This window comes from Schistocerca gregaria, chromosome 4 (genome assembly GCF_023897955.1).
Source record: "Schistocerca gregaria isolate iqSchGreg1 chromosome 4, iqSchGreg1.2, whole genome shotgun sequence".
Lineage (NCBI taxonomy): Eukaryota > Metazoa > Arthropoda > Insecta > Orthoptera > Acrididae > Schistocerca > Schistocerca gregaria.
The window spans coordinates 258,405,992-258,422,870 of NC_064923.1; the positions used below are offsets into that span (position 1 = coordinate 258,405,992).

At 37.8% G+C, this 16,879-nt stretch overlaps 1 protein-coding gene across 1 annotated transcript in view; it reads left to right on the forward strand.

Annotated features, from left to right (window-relative positions):
- Positions 1 to 395: 395 nt before the first annotated feature.
- The window catches only part of LOC126268093 (calcium-activated chloride channel regulator 3A-1-like), a 137,880-nt gene continuing 121,396 nt past the window's right edge, over positions 396 to 16,879 (forward strand). Inside the window, exons 1-2 of the mRNA XM_049973602.1 lie at positions 396 to 1,061; positions 1,686 to 1,771. Coding sequence (XP_049829559.1) covers positions 822 to 1,061; positions 1,686 to 1,771 — 326 coding nt within the window. The 5' untranslated portion in view covers positions 396 to 821. The remainder of the gene's footprint in view (positions 1,062 to 1,685; positions 1,772 to 16,879) is intronic.

The following is a 16,879-nucleotide window of genomic DNA, read 5'->3' on the forward strand; positions in this document are numbered from 1 at the left end:
TAAAGACTAGTGAGTAAGCGTGGAGGATATTTTTCTCAGCCTTGTATTTCAAAGGAGAGAAAAGTGCTTTCTTAAAAAAAGAAAGAAAGATCATTCTTAGAAAGTTACTATCTGAGAGCGTAAACTAATGTGTGCACAGTGCTCATGATTTATTTCTATATTTTGTTGTAGTAAATAAAATGGTTTAAATTTGAAAAAGATATTTTATTTCACTTACAGATTTTACAGGGCATACCCTGCATACTGGAATTTAATCATTATAATATCTTAACAGGAAAGAAAAATGCAAGGCAGTTAGAATATAGAGTTTTTACTGTAACATGCCTCCTGAAATAGGGTAGTGTTTTAGAAATTCTATGGAATACCTGTTACCACTGTGAATCATTTGATAATCTATGAGTGGATGTTTCATCACAGCTACCTCTGCTACACTAGCTTCTTGCAGAATTTTATGGCCATGCATAAACTTCATTGTGATGAATCATATTTTACTGCAGAGTTATAGCTCTCTTATCTTATCTATCTCCAAGAACCATAATCAAACAAGAAGGTGTGCCACCTGAGTTCTGTAGTCATACATAGGACATGCTGCATTCAGCAGAAATTTGAACATAGTAAACATGATTGAGTTACAACAAAGTGATGTGTCAGATATTTCTGATTAAGGGATACTTGCCTTCTGACACTTACCAGCTTTCTGAGATAACATGAACATTTGTATCATGTTGGTGCATCAGATTTATGGATAAAGAAGAGAGTGTGTGCCAAGTGACTGAGTTTTTGTGGCTGCATGATATTTGTTGGGTACATTTCCAAATAGAATGAAAATGCTTTATAGTGATGATTTCAGCTTTGTTATAAACTGGCTATTTATTTCCTCAGTTATCATGAATAACTGTTTATGCAGTATGAATTACAGTTTTGAAACAGGCTTTGGATATGTTCCATTCAGCCCATTAAAATTAAACTTCAATGAAAGCAAAAAAAGTTTTCTACCTCATGTATTTGAAAATAACAAAATTCTGTTGGTTTTAGATGCATCAGAAAATATGTATTCTCAAGTAAGTAGAATAGTTCCACTGAAAGTGATAGCTTAAACTTAATGTTTCAATTTTATGCAAAAACAGTTAGATCAAAAAGCTATATATGCTTCTACATAGGAAAAAATGTAAACTGGCATTAAAATACTTGTTTGAAATAATTTCATGTCTACTCTGTGATTAATTCAATGTAGCAATTTACGAAACTTCAGATGAAAATTCCTGCTGGGATATAATATGGATAATTGGTTAGAAAGACTATAAAGGACATGTAATTTACGTGAAAATAAGACCACAAGCTATGAGTTAGTCTGAAAATAACACAACCCATACCATATTGTGACTTAACTAACTGTCAATTTTCCATTTTTGCCTATCTTCCTTTTTTGCTTATAGATACAGATGAAGTAAACTTGATTACCAAAATATCTTATATTTAGTAACTGATATATATACAGCAAAATTTGATGACCTTCCTAAGCACCATGTGAATCAAATAGAAATAGAAAAATTCTTGTTATTAGTATAAACATCAGTATCTTGAATAAAAGATGTATTAGAATAAAAATGAAACAATAATTGATTCAAATATTTTTGAAAATATGGAGAAATTTTAGTTTTCAGTAATAGTGCATTAATTTCCAGAATAGAATTTACAAACTGAAGCATGCTCTTCATCATTGGATTCATTCTATCCCTGAAGACTTGATGATTGGATTAGCACAATTCAAGTAAGTTCTTAGATTTAAAAATTATTTTATAGATTTGTATCTCCCTGTGTACAGTTATTCAAGACATGTTTTACAGCCCCATTTTAAGTTGAGCTTTACTGGAAAGATATGGAAAGGGTGTTCAGTGATGCAGAACTAATTGTACATCTCTTGTTCACTACAGTGGTCAGACTTGTTTCAGCCTGCTAATACTGACAGCTCTATGTTTAGGAGGTCAGTTTTGTTACATTACAAACGTTTAAACTGCTTTATGTCTACATTTGCTCAGAAAAATGTTAGATGTCAGCTTTTTTTTTATTTATCATCAAATGCAAATTAATTTTAATGATGTTTAGTTGTTAACATATCATAGATACTCATTCATTAATAGCTACTTTAGTTTATTATTTTAATTCTTTACCGGTTTTTCATGCCTAAGGTTATGCCATTAAACCCAAAGTTTTCATGTTTTCTTACATCAGCATCCTAAGGATTCTTTTTCTCCATAGTCAGAGTTACACACAAAAGTGTGTGTGTGTGTGTGTGTGTGTGTGTGTGTGTGTGTGTGTGTGTGTGTGTGTGTGTGTGTGCATGTGAGACAGAGAGAGAGAGAGAGAGAGAGAGAGAGAGAGAGAGAGAGAGAGAGAGAGAGCAAAATCTAATTCTGTTGAAACTTTCTTGTCACATTTATTTTCCATACAAAACTTTCTGCACTGGAAAAAAATGATTACTTTAGTAATTATTTCTGTTTTTGTTATATGTATCAGTGTAATACCATCATAGTATAATATTGTTGCTGTGGGTCTGTGGGTTAAGGTATAATGTAGTTGAATTCTCATTCATAAGTTACATGTTTGAAAAGGGGTGCTCCTTAGAATTTGAATAAAAATTGTAACTATGATGCCTGAAGACATCCAATGAAAGGATTCACCCTCATACTGCTAACATTCTTCTCATTACAAGGCAGAGGAGCAAATAGAGATTTATGAAATCTTTTGGCCCTTGGGATGAGAAACTGCCTTCAAAATTCCAAAGGTGAATGAATCAGCAATGGACAGTGGGTTGTGGATGTAGAAGGTAATGGAAGCCATTGCATTAAAGAAAGAAAATCTGGTCTCTAAGGTACTCAGATGATGACCACTCACTTAGCAAAAAATTCGGTGTGTAAATTATCATGCCATTTAAATCTGTTAGTGAGGGCTGCCAAGGAGGGGGTTACCAGGAGGAGGATCAATAAGGCTAATTTCCTATGAACTGGAATATGAAATGTTGGAAGTGTGAATTTTTTAATGAAAAGAAAGGAATCTGTAGTGGAGAAAGAATGTGTTTAAGTTAGACATAGTAGAGAGTAGAAAAACAAAATGGATTATAGGTTAATAAGACAGCATCAGTGATCAATGGAAAAGGTGTTGGCATCATCATTTGTAGGCAGAAAAATTACAGCCTGAATTACAGTGTAGGGACTATTACTCTAAAGATTGGGAGGGGGGGGGGGGGGGGGGGGGGAAATCTGAACACTAACAGTTTCACATGACCATGCCATAAGCTGATGAGGAAAATGTAGAGAAACTATATGAGGAAATAGAGGAATTCACAGAATATGTGAAGGCAGTGAAAATTTTATAGTTCTCAGTGAATGAAATGCTATGGTAGGTGAGAGAACAGAAGGCATAATTACTATAGAATGTGAACTGAGGAAGTGAAATGAAAGGGAAAGTGACTTCTAAACATCCTTGTCCAAAACACAGTAGAAGAAGGTATAACTGGAAAAGAGCAATGAATACAGAAAGGCATCAAGTGGACTACATCATCAATCAGACACAGATTTAGAAATGGAATACTTTACTGCCAATCATGGCCAACTACAATTTAGATCCTGACGATAATATAGTAGTGATGAACAGTAGAGACAAATTCACAAAAAAGGTGTACATAATTCTATACTATACTGCAAATATACATTCCCAATTTTCATGAAGAACTATTTATTAATCTCCTCATTACAACATTTGTACTGAACTGTCAAAACGACTCAACCAACAAGCTTGTTTTTTGTCATGAATATTGTCTCTCCATGTACATGCAAAACTACTGTCCAATATTCTGCGGTGTGTCACCAGTCTTGTCAGCTAGGATACTGTTAACCCCCACCCCCAATCCAAATCCTACTATCCTGAACTTTGTTTATTTAGCATGTGGCTAGTATCACATCACAAAATAAAAACTTTTTTCTTTAACAATACATCCACACATATTCAACACATAGAATAATTCATGATTGTAAGTTAATTAAATTTACAAAGTATAGAAGATCACAGCTGCTGAATATATTCAATTTCTGACTTTGTTACCATCAACAACACCTCCTGACTGACAGGAAATGACTGTTTTGCGCATGCACTTATGATATGATGAATGGTTTGTGATTCCGTATGACAATTAGAGCTGAGCAATGTGATTGAGCCCCATTTGCACATTAGATCCACTATTTTTCCTTATTCTATTGAGTGCAGACCAGATCCTGTACAGCTTGATGTACCTGGTGGCCTGGATGAGATACAGGGCATCTTGAGCTGTTCTGGGATGGCACTGTTGTGCCTCATTTCTGGCCATTGGTCTATTATTGCTACTCCGCTGCCCATGAAAAATTTTGCCCCTTCTAGAGGTTGATGATGGGAGTGAAGTGTGCTTTTATTGAGTGCAGGAGTGTCCTCATTTACAGAGAGGTAAGGAATATCAGCTGTTTTTGTAAACTCCCACTTGAGAGGAGATTCTTGCTACAAAATGGAAGAGCTATATGGCTGAGAATAGGATACAAGAAAATTGGAGTGTTGAGCTGCATGTCAGTCAGTATTATGTATGTGCTGTCGATTCAGAATGCAGCACTATATTCTGCCACAGGGTACATCAGTCCAAGTGCAGAAGTTTTTAGCATTGGAACTGATGAATTCCATGCTGTACCACAAAAATTCTGCAAGGTGCTCCTTTTTGTCTTCTTCTCAGCAAATGCTCTCCCTTTATATTGTGATTTTTTTATTTTTTGACTTCAACATTTCAAAATTTTTCTGTGGTATTCTAGTTGTTAGGAAATATGTTTAGTATAAGGAAAAACCAGTTCGAATAATATTTTGTGAATTTTTTTTATTTTTTTTTTTTTCAGAAAGTGGCTTGAGACTCCTGTCAGGTCAGAATGGTACAGACAGTAACAAACATTACTTCATGAAACATGGTACTCATAAAATTAGTTCTTTCTTTCGTTGAACACAAAAATACTTCACAATCAGCAGATTTAGAATGAGGCCTTGATTCTGTATTACGAATAACACAGTTTTCACATCTACAATGATTTGCACTAAATTTGGCCAATGAACTTCGAGATCTCAGGTTCGAATTTCATTTGAAGGTGAAAAACCGATCTTCCTTCTTTTATTCTCTAAAGAGCTGGGAGATGTTTCTTGCTTTGGTCTTCCTCTTTTCTTCAAAACTATTTTACCTTTTGTCAGAAGTCCCTGAGTTACCATGCACTTGAACTGAAGGAAAGATATCCATCCATTGAAATCCGAATATATAACATACGAATTCACAAGTGTTATATTGCTGACAGCGAAAAACAGGCAGTGCCACCATTTTTTAGCTTTACAATCCCTGTCATAAATGGACTGGAGCATATCTGCTTTATCAACTCCATCCACATGTGAATTATAATCTCTAACCACTAATGAGGCCATGACATCAATTTTTGCACCATCTTTTTGTTTCCGTTTTATGTTAACTGTTTCAGTTCCATGAAAATTAGGTAAAAAATATACACTCGTATTGTCTTTCCATTTAAAAAAAGTAATTCCTTCTTCCTAAGTTTGACTGTAAAATTCACCTCTTAACAGCTCTTGATCACTCTTTTGTTTTGGTAGGACAAGTCTATTGGGATGCACAGTTCCATGCACATATACACCATGAGCTTTTAGATATTCAAAAAGATCCACAGAAGAGAAGTAATTGTCTGTCACAACTACATAATTATTGCAGTGAAAGCAGAGTGTCAGTTTCTGCACTGAATTTCCACCAAGTCCAAACTTCCCTTTGCTACTATCAGCTGTTTTACCATGGTAGGCATCAAATTCGTAGATGTAACCTGGCATATCTGCATGACACCAAAGCTTATGCCCTCATTTCACTGGCTGCATCAGATTGTATTTTTTTTTAGGGAAGATCATCCTTTGAATCAGACAATACTCTCGTCAATACTCTGAATCTGATCTGGAAGCAGTAGTTTCTGAAAGTTTTCATTCAACGCTGTAATTAGCGGATGTATTTTATATAGTTTGTCTGCATCGTTCTTAGGTACAGAAAGATTATCATTCAGGTCTGTCACAGACAGAATTTATTTGTATTTCTCTCTTGTCATTGTTTGTATAACAAGTGGCACATTCAGATCACTATCACAACACCAATAATGACAGTTTTTGTGGCAAATGATGATAACTGCAGAAGAATTCAAGGTCAAGAAATCAGTAAAGCTCTTCTTCAGTTATAGGCTGAACCTGTTTCCCCTTTTGCACAATCTATAGATTACTATGAAAAAAATATTTTCAATCATTTTGCTTGACAAAAAAGTCAAAAAGGTATTTATTGCAGAATAGTTTTGATAAAAGTATTGCTCGATCACCCCCTTTTGGGGCTTAAATTTAGGAAAATCTGTTACACAGTTTTGTCTTCTAAATTTTTGATGAACTATTAGATTGTGATTCACAATTTTAGCATTTCTTTCATTTTCAGTGGAGGCAGAGTCTGTTTTGTCTTTGTGACTAGCAGCTTGCTTTTTGTTAGTTCCCTCTTGTTGTGCTAATACACTGTAGCTTTCTTGTTTATCGTCCTTCAGGTCATTTTCAAAATAGCTACTGCCTTCAAAATGTATTTCTTCAGCTTCTTGAGAACAAGTGCAAATATTTTCTTGTTGTCTGATGGACAGTGTAGCATAATTTCTTGTTCTTTGCACTTGTAGATTGTTGAGTTCAATTTTTTTTAACTTGTTCTGTATCTAAATCATTAATTTCCTCATCAGGCTTATCGATGTCAGATGGAAAATTCTTCAGGAGTAACTCCAGAATCTCATCATCTTTCAACTTTCTCGCCATAGCCTGTCATGTCATATAGGCCTGATGGGACTTGCAAGTACCAAAATAACTTTACAAATTTATAATATATTCAACTTATAGCCAATTATTAGCATAAATTGACTTACTGAGTAGCAGGGAAAAATTATGAAGATCATATTCTCACAGGAAATGCATGGAATAAAAACTGAATGATTGCCCTGCAACTGCACACAACCAAATACTGTGAGGACTGTGAGCACTGAAATAAAAATCGTTTTGGCATCACAGATAACAGATCCATGAAAGAACTGTGATGCATTGACAAAGTACCAAAGGGAGAATAAGTGGCATGCTACATTTTTGCAACAATTAAAATGATGAAAAATGTTTTACACTCATTTTTATAAAGTGGGACTTTGAAGTCCATCAGATCATATAGGGTTAAAACTGAGTGCCCTATCAGGAGTGATCCCTAGTTAATGTGAACTTCTTTTAAAGCTCAGTAGCTTTTCTTTAGGATATATGTTTATTTTCTTGTTTGGGAGATTGTTGTTAAGATGGAAATTCTGAGTTCTGTATTGGCAGTACTTTGCTGTAACCTCAAGTTACAGAAGTATTTACCACTGTTTGTTGACCTTCAGTCCAGACAGACTCAGTAATGACTAGACCTTTGTAGCTCACAGCAAGAGCTCCATCACTAGCATACCCAAATTTCCTCGATGTTGTCTTAAGTATGTCTGCTTTATACAGGGAAAACAAATGAGGGGCTAACATTGATTCTTGTGGAAGGCCATTTTTAAGTTTTGTTAGAGGACTCATTTTATTGCCCATTAGAAATTAAAAGCTTCCATTGCTTAACTTACCATTGGTGAGGTTTCCAATTATAAGACATGATATGACTTAGAATTTGGAATATTACCACTTGCTTTCGTACAGTATTACAAGTGACTGTTAGGTTGGTTGGTTGTTTCAGGGAAGGAGACCAGACAGCGAGGTCATCGGTCTCATCAGATTAGGGAAGGACGGGAAGGAAGTCAGCCGTGCCCTTTGAAACAAACCATCCCAGCATTTACCTGGAGCGATTTAGGGAAATCTCGGAAAACCTAAATCAGGATGGCCGGACCCGGGATTGAACCGTCGTCCTCCCGAATGCGAGTCCAGTCTCGAACCACTGCGCCATCTCGCTTGGTAGTGGCTGTTAGAGCTGTATACACAGTTGAGATCTCTTCTTTGTTTGAAAGTCATTCTACAGTGAAAGTTGGTAATAAGAGAACCTGGTTAGTGCAGTTTTGGTTCAGGCAGAATCCTGCGTGTTCAGCAGACAGGTTTTGGAAAATTTTATGGGTGAATCTGTTATACTGAATTCTATCCAAAAGTTTGTATACTGTGTTAACTAAAGCAATGGGTCAGTAGCTTTAAAGTTTGTCATTTGGTGTACTTGGTTTTCTGATATCTATGATTTTTGCTGTTTTCAAATTATTGGTTATGTTTAGGAGAATATCATTAAAGAACGTTGCTACCCAATTTTTTTACCCAATTAAAAATTCTGAATGGACGCCATCAAAATCATTATCATCACCATTTCTTTGAGCCAGCCGCTGTGGAAGAGCAGTTCTAGGCACTTCAGTCCGGAACCGCTCGACCACTCCGGTCGCAGGTTTGAATCCTGCCTCAAGCATGGATGTGTGTGATGTCCTTAGGTTTAAGTAGTTCTAAGTTCTGGGAAACTGATGACCTCAGAAGTTAAGTCCCATAGTGCTCAGAGCCATTTGAACTATTTCTTTGAGAGCTGTCATTACTTCCTCACTGCTGAATGGTCTAGAGTAGTCTGACTCAGATTTACAAGCTAGTTTGAGAGATTTCAATTCTTCTTTGACCTTAATTGTATGTGATAAAATCTGAGAAGTTCTAGAGGTGCACACAATGTTTGTCACTTGCTTGTCAGTAACAGCCTCTTTCATGCAGTCTGATGGTTTAACATCTCCAAATCTTTTTCAACAAAGGCCAGTCTTTTCTACTTGAGGTGCAATACCTCAAGGCATCAACTGTTTCAGTCCACTGCACAAGCAAACTGAATCGATACTGTGTAAAAGTTTGTCAGCTTTTTCACCATCATTGTTGTCATGAAACCTTTTGAATAGAAATACTGAAATGAGATAACAGAAGGAGAAGGAAGAATATGGTTTAACATCCTATGAGTAATGATGTTATTATAGATGGCGAATGAGAATACTTTTTTCCCTTAGAAATGTCTCTCACTATGCTGGCCAAAGGATAAAACTATTGGCTTATTTTGCATATTTTCAGTGCCTGTTATCTTGTGCCTGAAGGAATATGGTTGAGTCAAATTTAATGAAATCATGATATTTTTGTTCTGATGAGTGGTTCAAATGATGTGTACAAAAATGAGATGAATAAAGTGTCCCATGAACTAAAATTATGTAGAAGAAGATGAACATATGACTGTAGTTTTTGTTAACATACCACATCTTTATATCCTTATGAATGAATTCTATGTAAATCAAGAAGTTAAAAGCTCAAACACGTATCCCTCTGAAGTCTGGAAATGATTAAATAATGTTTGTTTTGTGTATTGAAATACCACTGGATGATTTTGCACACACCATGGACTTCATCTCATTGACCTTGGAAAGAATTATTTAGGCAGTGGAATTACAGCTCAATTGCAAGGAAAATTAAGCAATCAAAGATCACGCATGTTAATACTACGGTGTGCTTCAGCTACTGCTATTGACAAAGTTACATCTGTTCCTTGATATGTGTCTACAGCCACTTTTACCATTACAGGAAATTTCAGTGTCCATACCTGCCACAACATTGTATCTGATAACTCGTATTCCCTTACAATTCCTCATAAGTGGTGCCTGAATTCCAAAGATTTTCCATCTACCTTGTGTTCGCTATGTATGACTTGCTGTAAACATTGTTCCACTGGCTTGCACAGCTGACTGATCAGCATTGTCATTAGGTGTCAATATTGTAGATCTCAGTATTACGTCTGATGCTATAGTTGCTGCTCTAGCATTGAGACTGTTGGCTGACAGTCATGCAAATTTCATTTGCTTGTTGGTCACACTGCTCTGCACAAGCACCAGATCTAGCATGACAAACTATAATTGAGGTTTATCTGGAAAGAAATCTGAGACTTATACCTTCATCCGTAGCCTGACTATTACTGTGTCATTGAAGCCTGTGTTTGTCACATTCAATTTTCTCCCTTTAATCATGGAAGTGACTTTTATTATTTTGCATTTTTAGTTCTAGTTGGTCAGGGACTGCTTTTGTACTGTATTTTCAGTGCTCTGTCAAACTCCTCACGCAGTATCATATCTCCAATTTCATCTTCATCCACATCCTCTTCCATTTCCATAAGATTGTCCTCAAGTACATCACCCATGTATAGCACCCTCCATATACTCCTTCCGCCTTTCTGCTTTCCCTTCTTTGATTAGAACTGGATTTCCATCTGAGCTCTTGATGTTCATACAATTGGTTCTCTTATCTCCAAAGGTCTCTTTAATTTTCCTGTAAGCAGTATCTGTCTCACCCCTAATGAGATAAGCCTCTACGTCCTTACATTAGTCCTCTAGCCATCCCTGCTTAGCCAATTTGCACTTTCTGTTGATCTCATTTTTGAGACATTTATATTCCTTTTTGCCTGCTTCATTTACTGCATTTTTATACACTTCTGGAAATGGAAAAAAGAACACATTGACACCAGTGTGTCAGACCCACCATACTTGCTCTGGACACTGCCAGAGGGCTGTACAAGCAATGATCACACGCACGGAACAGCAGACACACCAGGAACCGCGGTGTTGGCCGTCGAATGGCGCTAGCTGCGCAGCATTTGTGCATCGCCGCCATCAGTGTCAGCCAGTTTGCCGTGGCGTACGGAGCTCCATCGCAGTCTTTAACACTGGTATCATGCTGCGACAGCGTGGATGTGAACCTTATGTGCAGTTGACGGACTTGGAGCGAGGGTGTATAGTGGGCATGCGGAAGGCCGGGTGGACGTACCGCCGAATTGCTCAACACGTGGGGCGTGAGGTCTCCACAGTACATCGATGTTGTCGCCAGTGGTCGGAAGAAGGTGCACGTGCCCGTCGGCATGGGACCGGACCGCAGCGACGCACGGATGCACACCAAGACCGTAGGATCCTACACAGTGCCGTAGGGGACCGCACCGCCACTTCCCAGCAAATTAGGGACACTGTTGCTCCTGGGGTATCGTTGAGGACCATTCGCAACCGTCTCCATGAAGCTGGGCTATGGTCCCGCACACCGTTAGGCCTTCTTCCGCTCATGCCCCAACATCGTGCAGCCCGCCTCCAGTGGTGTCGCGACAGGCGTGAATGGAGGGACGAATGGAGACGTGTCGTCTTCAGCGATGAGAGTCGCTTCTGCCTTGGTGCCAATGATGGTTGTATGCGTGTTTGGCGCCGTGCAGGTGAGTGCCACAATCAGGACTGCATACGACCGAGGCACACAGGGCCAACACCCGGCATCATGGTGTGGGGAGAGATCTCCTACACTGGCCGTACACCTCTGGTGATCGTCGAGGGGACACTGAATAGTGCACGGTACATCCAAACCGTCATCGAACCCATTGTTCTACCATTCCTAGACCGGCAAGGGAACTTGCTGTTCCAACAAGACAATGCACGTCCACATGTATCCTGTGCCACCCAAAGTGCTCTAGAAGGTGTAAGTTAACTACCCTGGCCAGCAAGATCTCCGGATCTGTCCCCCAATGAGCATGTTTGGGACTGGATGAAGCATCGTCTCACGCGGTCTGCACGTCCAGCACGAACGCTGGTCCAACTGAGGCGCCAGGTGGAAATGGCATGGCAAGTCGTTCCACAGGACTACATCCAGCATCTCTACGATCGTCTCCATGGGAGAATAGCAACCTGCATGGCTGCAAAAGGTGGATATACACTGTACTAGTGCCGACATTGTGTATGCTCTGTTGCCTGTGTCTATGTGCCTGTGGTTCTGTCAGTGTGATCATGTGATGTATCTGACCCTAGGAATGTGTCAATAAAGTTTCCCCTTCCTGGGACAATGAATTCACGGTGTTCTTATTTCAATTTCCAGGAGTGTATTTTCTCCTTTCATCAATTAAATTCAATATTTCTTCTTTTACCCAAGGATTTCTACTAGCCCTTTCTTTTTACCTACTTGATCCTCTGCTGCCTTCACTACTTTATCCCTAAAAAGCTACCCATTCTTCTTCTACAGTATTTCTTTCCCCCATTCTTGTCAATTGTTCCCTTACGCTCTCCCTGAAAGAAGGTAACTGAAATTATCACACCACAATGTAATATAATCAATAGCTCAGTAAGCAAAAGTATTAAAGGTCGGTAAGGTAATTCCAATATTCAAAAAGGTAGACAGTCATGATGTAAACAATTATCGTTCTATCTCTATACTCTCAGCTATAATGGAGAAAGTCGTATACAATGAAATAACAACATTTCTAGGTAAAATGAAATCATTGACCAAACACTAATCTGGATTTTTAAAACCAGGATTGTAATGCTCTTCAGTTTCAATGACCAAATTCTTGAAAGCTTTTAGTCAAAAGGAATTCCCACCAGGACTTTTCATTGATCCTAGGAAGGATTTTGATGTTTTTAATCATTCACTGTTGACTCAGAAGCTAGAATCATATTGCATCAGAAGTTGCAGCAAATAACTGGTATAGATTTTATCCCACCAACCACAAACTCTGAATGTCTAAAAGTTTATGCTGACAGAGGCCCGATAAGCTGGGGAGTCACACAAGTCTTGATGCTGGGCCCTCTCCTCTTCCTATTCTTTAGCAGTCACCTTCCTTTAAGTCTCCCTAATACTTCACCCATGTTGTTTGCAGATGATGCAAACTTGCTCTTCCATTTGGACTCAGCTCTGCAACTGAAGCTCAAAATTAATGACACTTTCAGAAAGGCTAGGTATGGGCTGTCCGAAAAGCTTAATTTTTTGTGTCATGATATTCATCCAGGCTGGTACATAAAATATAACTCTTGCACACCACATAAAAATATCTTTATTTAACACTACACAGAAAGAAAATATCTTGTTAGGAAAAACAACTTAAAAGCAGCTTTACATGTGAGTAGAACTACGTCTTTCAAGTCTTTCGAGGAATCATCCATAACTATCGCAGAAGGTTGCACTCTGAAGTCAGAGAATAAACAGAAAGTGTCAGTGTTGATACACTGTGCCCCCAGCAGTTGGCATGTAAACACTTCAACACTCACACCATAAACAAACACACACAGTGCAAATGCATCAGATGACAATCTTGATCACTACATCAGCCCTCTCAAGGGTCTGTTGTCCAAAAAAATATGCAGGGAAATGTACACATTGTTCAGATCTTGTTTGTTATGAAACTGGATTTGCATTGGGTGATGCTGATGTTTACAGATAGGCTGGTTCCATTGTGCATCGGCTGGCAGTACATTTTTGGAACACACCATGCTGATTTGACTTTGTTGATAGAAACTGTAAAGAGTGTGTCATTTACCATAAGTCCAGTGTTCATGATCCTCTTTGTAAGATGTGGTGTGGACCTCTGTAAGGTGGCTGAAGTAAGAGCTTAACACCATCTGTATGTAGTATTACATGCATGCTTGTTTTCAAGTTGCAATGCACGTATCTGAGTGTTGTACAGTGTCTCAAAACGACTTTGTGGGAGTGAATCCATGCTGTATGTTCTCTCAACTGATGAATGAAGTCTGGCTGGTCTTGATCAAAAGGCTGCAGAGAATTCGCATGTTTTTGGATATCAAGTAGGATCAGCAGTGGAGCTGTCATCCAGATAGTTTCATGACCCATTAGTGCTGCTTTTGGTGCACGATATCAATATTTGATCATGGAATTGCCTGCCAGGTGGTAACTCATAGCTTTGTCATGAACAGTGCCACAGAATTTGGTAAGTTTGGTGAATATATTCAAATTGTCAGCTGCAAATTGGCAACTGTGGTCTGTTGTGACATGTAATGGGCAACCAAAATGAGATATCCAACTTGACACAAAAGCAAAGGCAAGAGTTCCCACTGAAATGCTGGCACTGCTACCTGCCAGTAGGTGAAGAGATCAGCCATTGTTAGAAAATAGTGCTGACCATTTGAATCAGGTCTTGGGCCTACAATGTTGAAATGTACATATGTAAATCATGAAGTTGTATCAGGAAAGTCTCCCACTGGTGCACGCATGTGGCAGGACTGTTTGCAGTGTTGACACAGGATACATACTACCCACAACTTCATTCACAACATCTTTTTCCATTCAAGGCTGAACAGATTATTTTGAGACCAGCAAATGATGATCTGATGCCTGGCTGGCAAAAGTTACGCAAGTTGTTGAAAGTGCATGGTGGAATGTAGTTGGTAATGTAGCTGGACAAGACTTCCAATTCGAGATATTGCCGATTAACTCAACTTCTGCACCAAAAACTTCAATCAATTGTAACTCTAAGCGTCACTAGGAGGGGGGGGGGGGGGGGGTTATGGAGCTTTTGGTGTGTATGTTATGCCTTGGAAAGTTGTCTGCAAAATCAGTTGTGCTTGACACACTGCAGACATGAGAAAGACATTCAGCTACCACATTGTCAATGCCTGAAATATGCTTGATATCAGTATTGAGCTGCTTGATAAATTCCAAATGTATGGATTGATGTGGTGATCAGTTGTTGTTTTGTTGAAAGGCATAGGTGACTGACTTATGAACTCTCTGGCTTCTAATTGTGGGCAAAACTACTTGATTGCCTAACAAATGCAAGACATTCTCAATTTCACATGCTCCAATTTTGCTGTGATGGTGACAGTTTATACAAACAGAAAGTAAGAGGCTGCCATGTGCTATTGTGTAATCATAGCAATGCTGCACCAGTAGAAATATGACTTACATCTACCACTAACACAGGGGGTGCATCCAGTTCAGGGTGTGGCTGAAGTGTGCCTTTGGAACACTCTATTTTGGCACTTTGAATCATTGAATTCAAAGAAGGTTGCATCATCAAGTCAAAGAGTAAATAAAAATTGTCAGTGCTGAAACACAGTGCTTCTGGTGGCTGAGACATGAACACTTCAACAACCATGATAATAACAAACACATTCAGCACACACGAAGTGGACAGCAATCTCGATCATTAGAATGCAACTGAAAGACTTCTCTCATGGCTCTACTGCAATAAACATAAACAAGACATCTCTATGCTTGTGCCTGTTATTTACCTCTCCCTTCCTCATTGCTAATGTCCACTAGGGTAAAGTGTTTTTAGAAGATTCCAGAGTAATAAGATTTACAATAAACTTTTACCTCTCATTTTTCACACAGTTGGTTCCAGTTCTTCATGCCTAGGGGTCTGATTATTGAAGCTGAAATTCTCACATTTTAGCTTCTCATGGTTCAAATTAATCTACACATTTTGCTATATCACACTGTTTTTTTGAATTTTCATATCAACAAAGCCAAAATCACATAGTTTGTCCAAAATACAAAAATACATTTGATCACATCCGAGGCATGCTTACTACTTCGTCACTCTGCACTAATAACAGTACTCCAAACGGTTTACAATTTTTCTTCGCAAATGAATTTATGTTAGTTTAGATTATCATTTTATAAATGAATCCAAAAATAAACATAATAAACAGTACTAGATTGCGTAATTAATAATAGAAAATTTAATTATGTCACATATTTCATAATTTCACATGTTTATAAAAAAAATTAAGTGTACATTCATTGTAACGATGAAAATAAAGTAATTCCTTTTCATGAGTTTTAGCATGAAATATCACAAACTGTGATAAAATTATATGAATTTTTACAGAAAAACAGCTGACACAATATTGACCTGTCCAAAATTCGAAAAATATTACTGGTATCAACTCCTACTGTTGAGGACAAGTAATGCTAGAGGAGGTTGTCCCTTTACAACCCTATCTCAAAATCATCCTGTCTACATGGAGCCTTTGCAAATTGAAGGCAGAGAAGTTGAACTAGCATTGGAAATAAAGTTTTTGGGAGTATGGATTGACAGTTCAGTCCAGTGGGACCATCATAGAACAAAACTGCTAAACAAGCTTGGCATTCTGTGCTACATGTTCAGAATTCTCAGGCAATCATGTGATATAAAAATAACAATAACTGTTTATCATTTGTTTGTGCACTCAAGAATAAAGGCATACATTCATCTGGCGAGTCAAAGATTAAGCAGAAGTCACAATGGGATGAGAATTGTGGGCAACCTACTTTTCAGCAAATACCACTATCAATTATAAATAAAAGTAGTACCTTCAGGAAGAAAGTTCAGGATTTTTTAATGAAATGTGCTTTTTAATCTGTCAATGAGTACTTGCATTAACTATTGACCTTGTCCTCTCTAACACAAAATGTAAATCTTAAGAAAACCAAGTCCTAAAACATATTGTGTACACTGTGCTTGTTATTACTTTCTATGCTTGCCTTCCATTATAGGCAAAATTTCTGTTTGTCATTGTTTCATATAGCTATAAGAAATAATATGCTTGCACTCACATGTAACATGATCTATTGAGGTATTACCATGTATCTTCTGTGTCTTAGTATATTACAATAGATGCTGAGTCTATTTTCATTTCTGTATTGTAGCCAGTGTTGTATTTGAAACCACATGTGTGTTGAATTTTCATGTATATTTTAGCCTATTTAGCTGCTTAACATAAATGTTAGGCTATTGCTCCATTACTTAAAATCTTCAGCTGGTTGCAAATGTAATGTGTGAAAAATGTATTTAACATTTTTTCATCAGTCCCTTACCTTTGTGGTCACATAGTATAAGATTTCTGGGTTTCAAATAAACAAAGAGAAGTATTTTATGAGACAGTGAATCTAAAGTAAATAAAGTAATTATTCAGAAAAAGCAACATGTAAGGATACTGTGTGAAACAGGTAACCATACATCTTGTAGAAGTCTTTCAAAGGAGTCTGGAATTCTTACATGTACATCCCAATA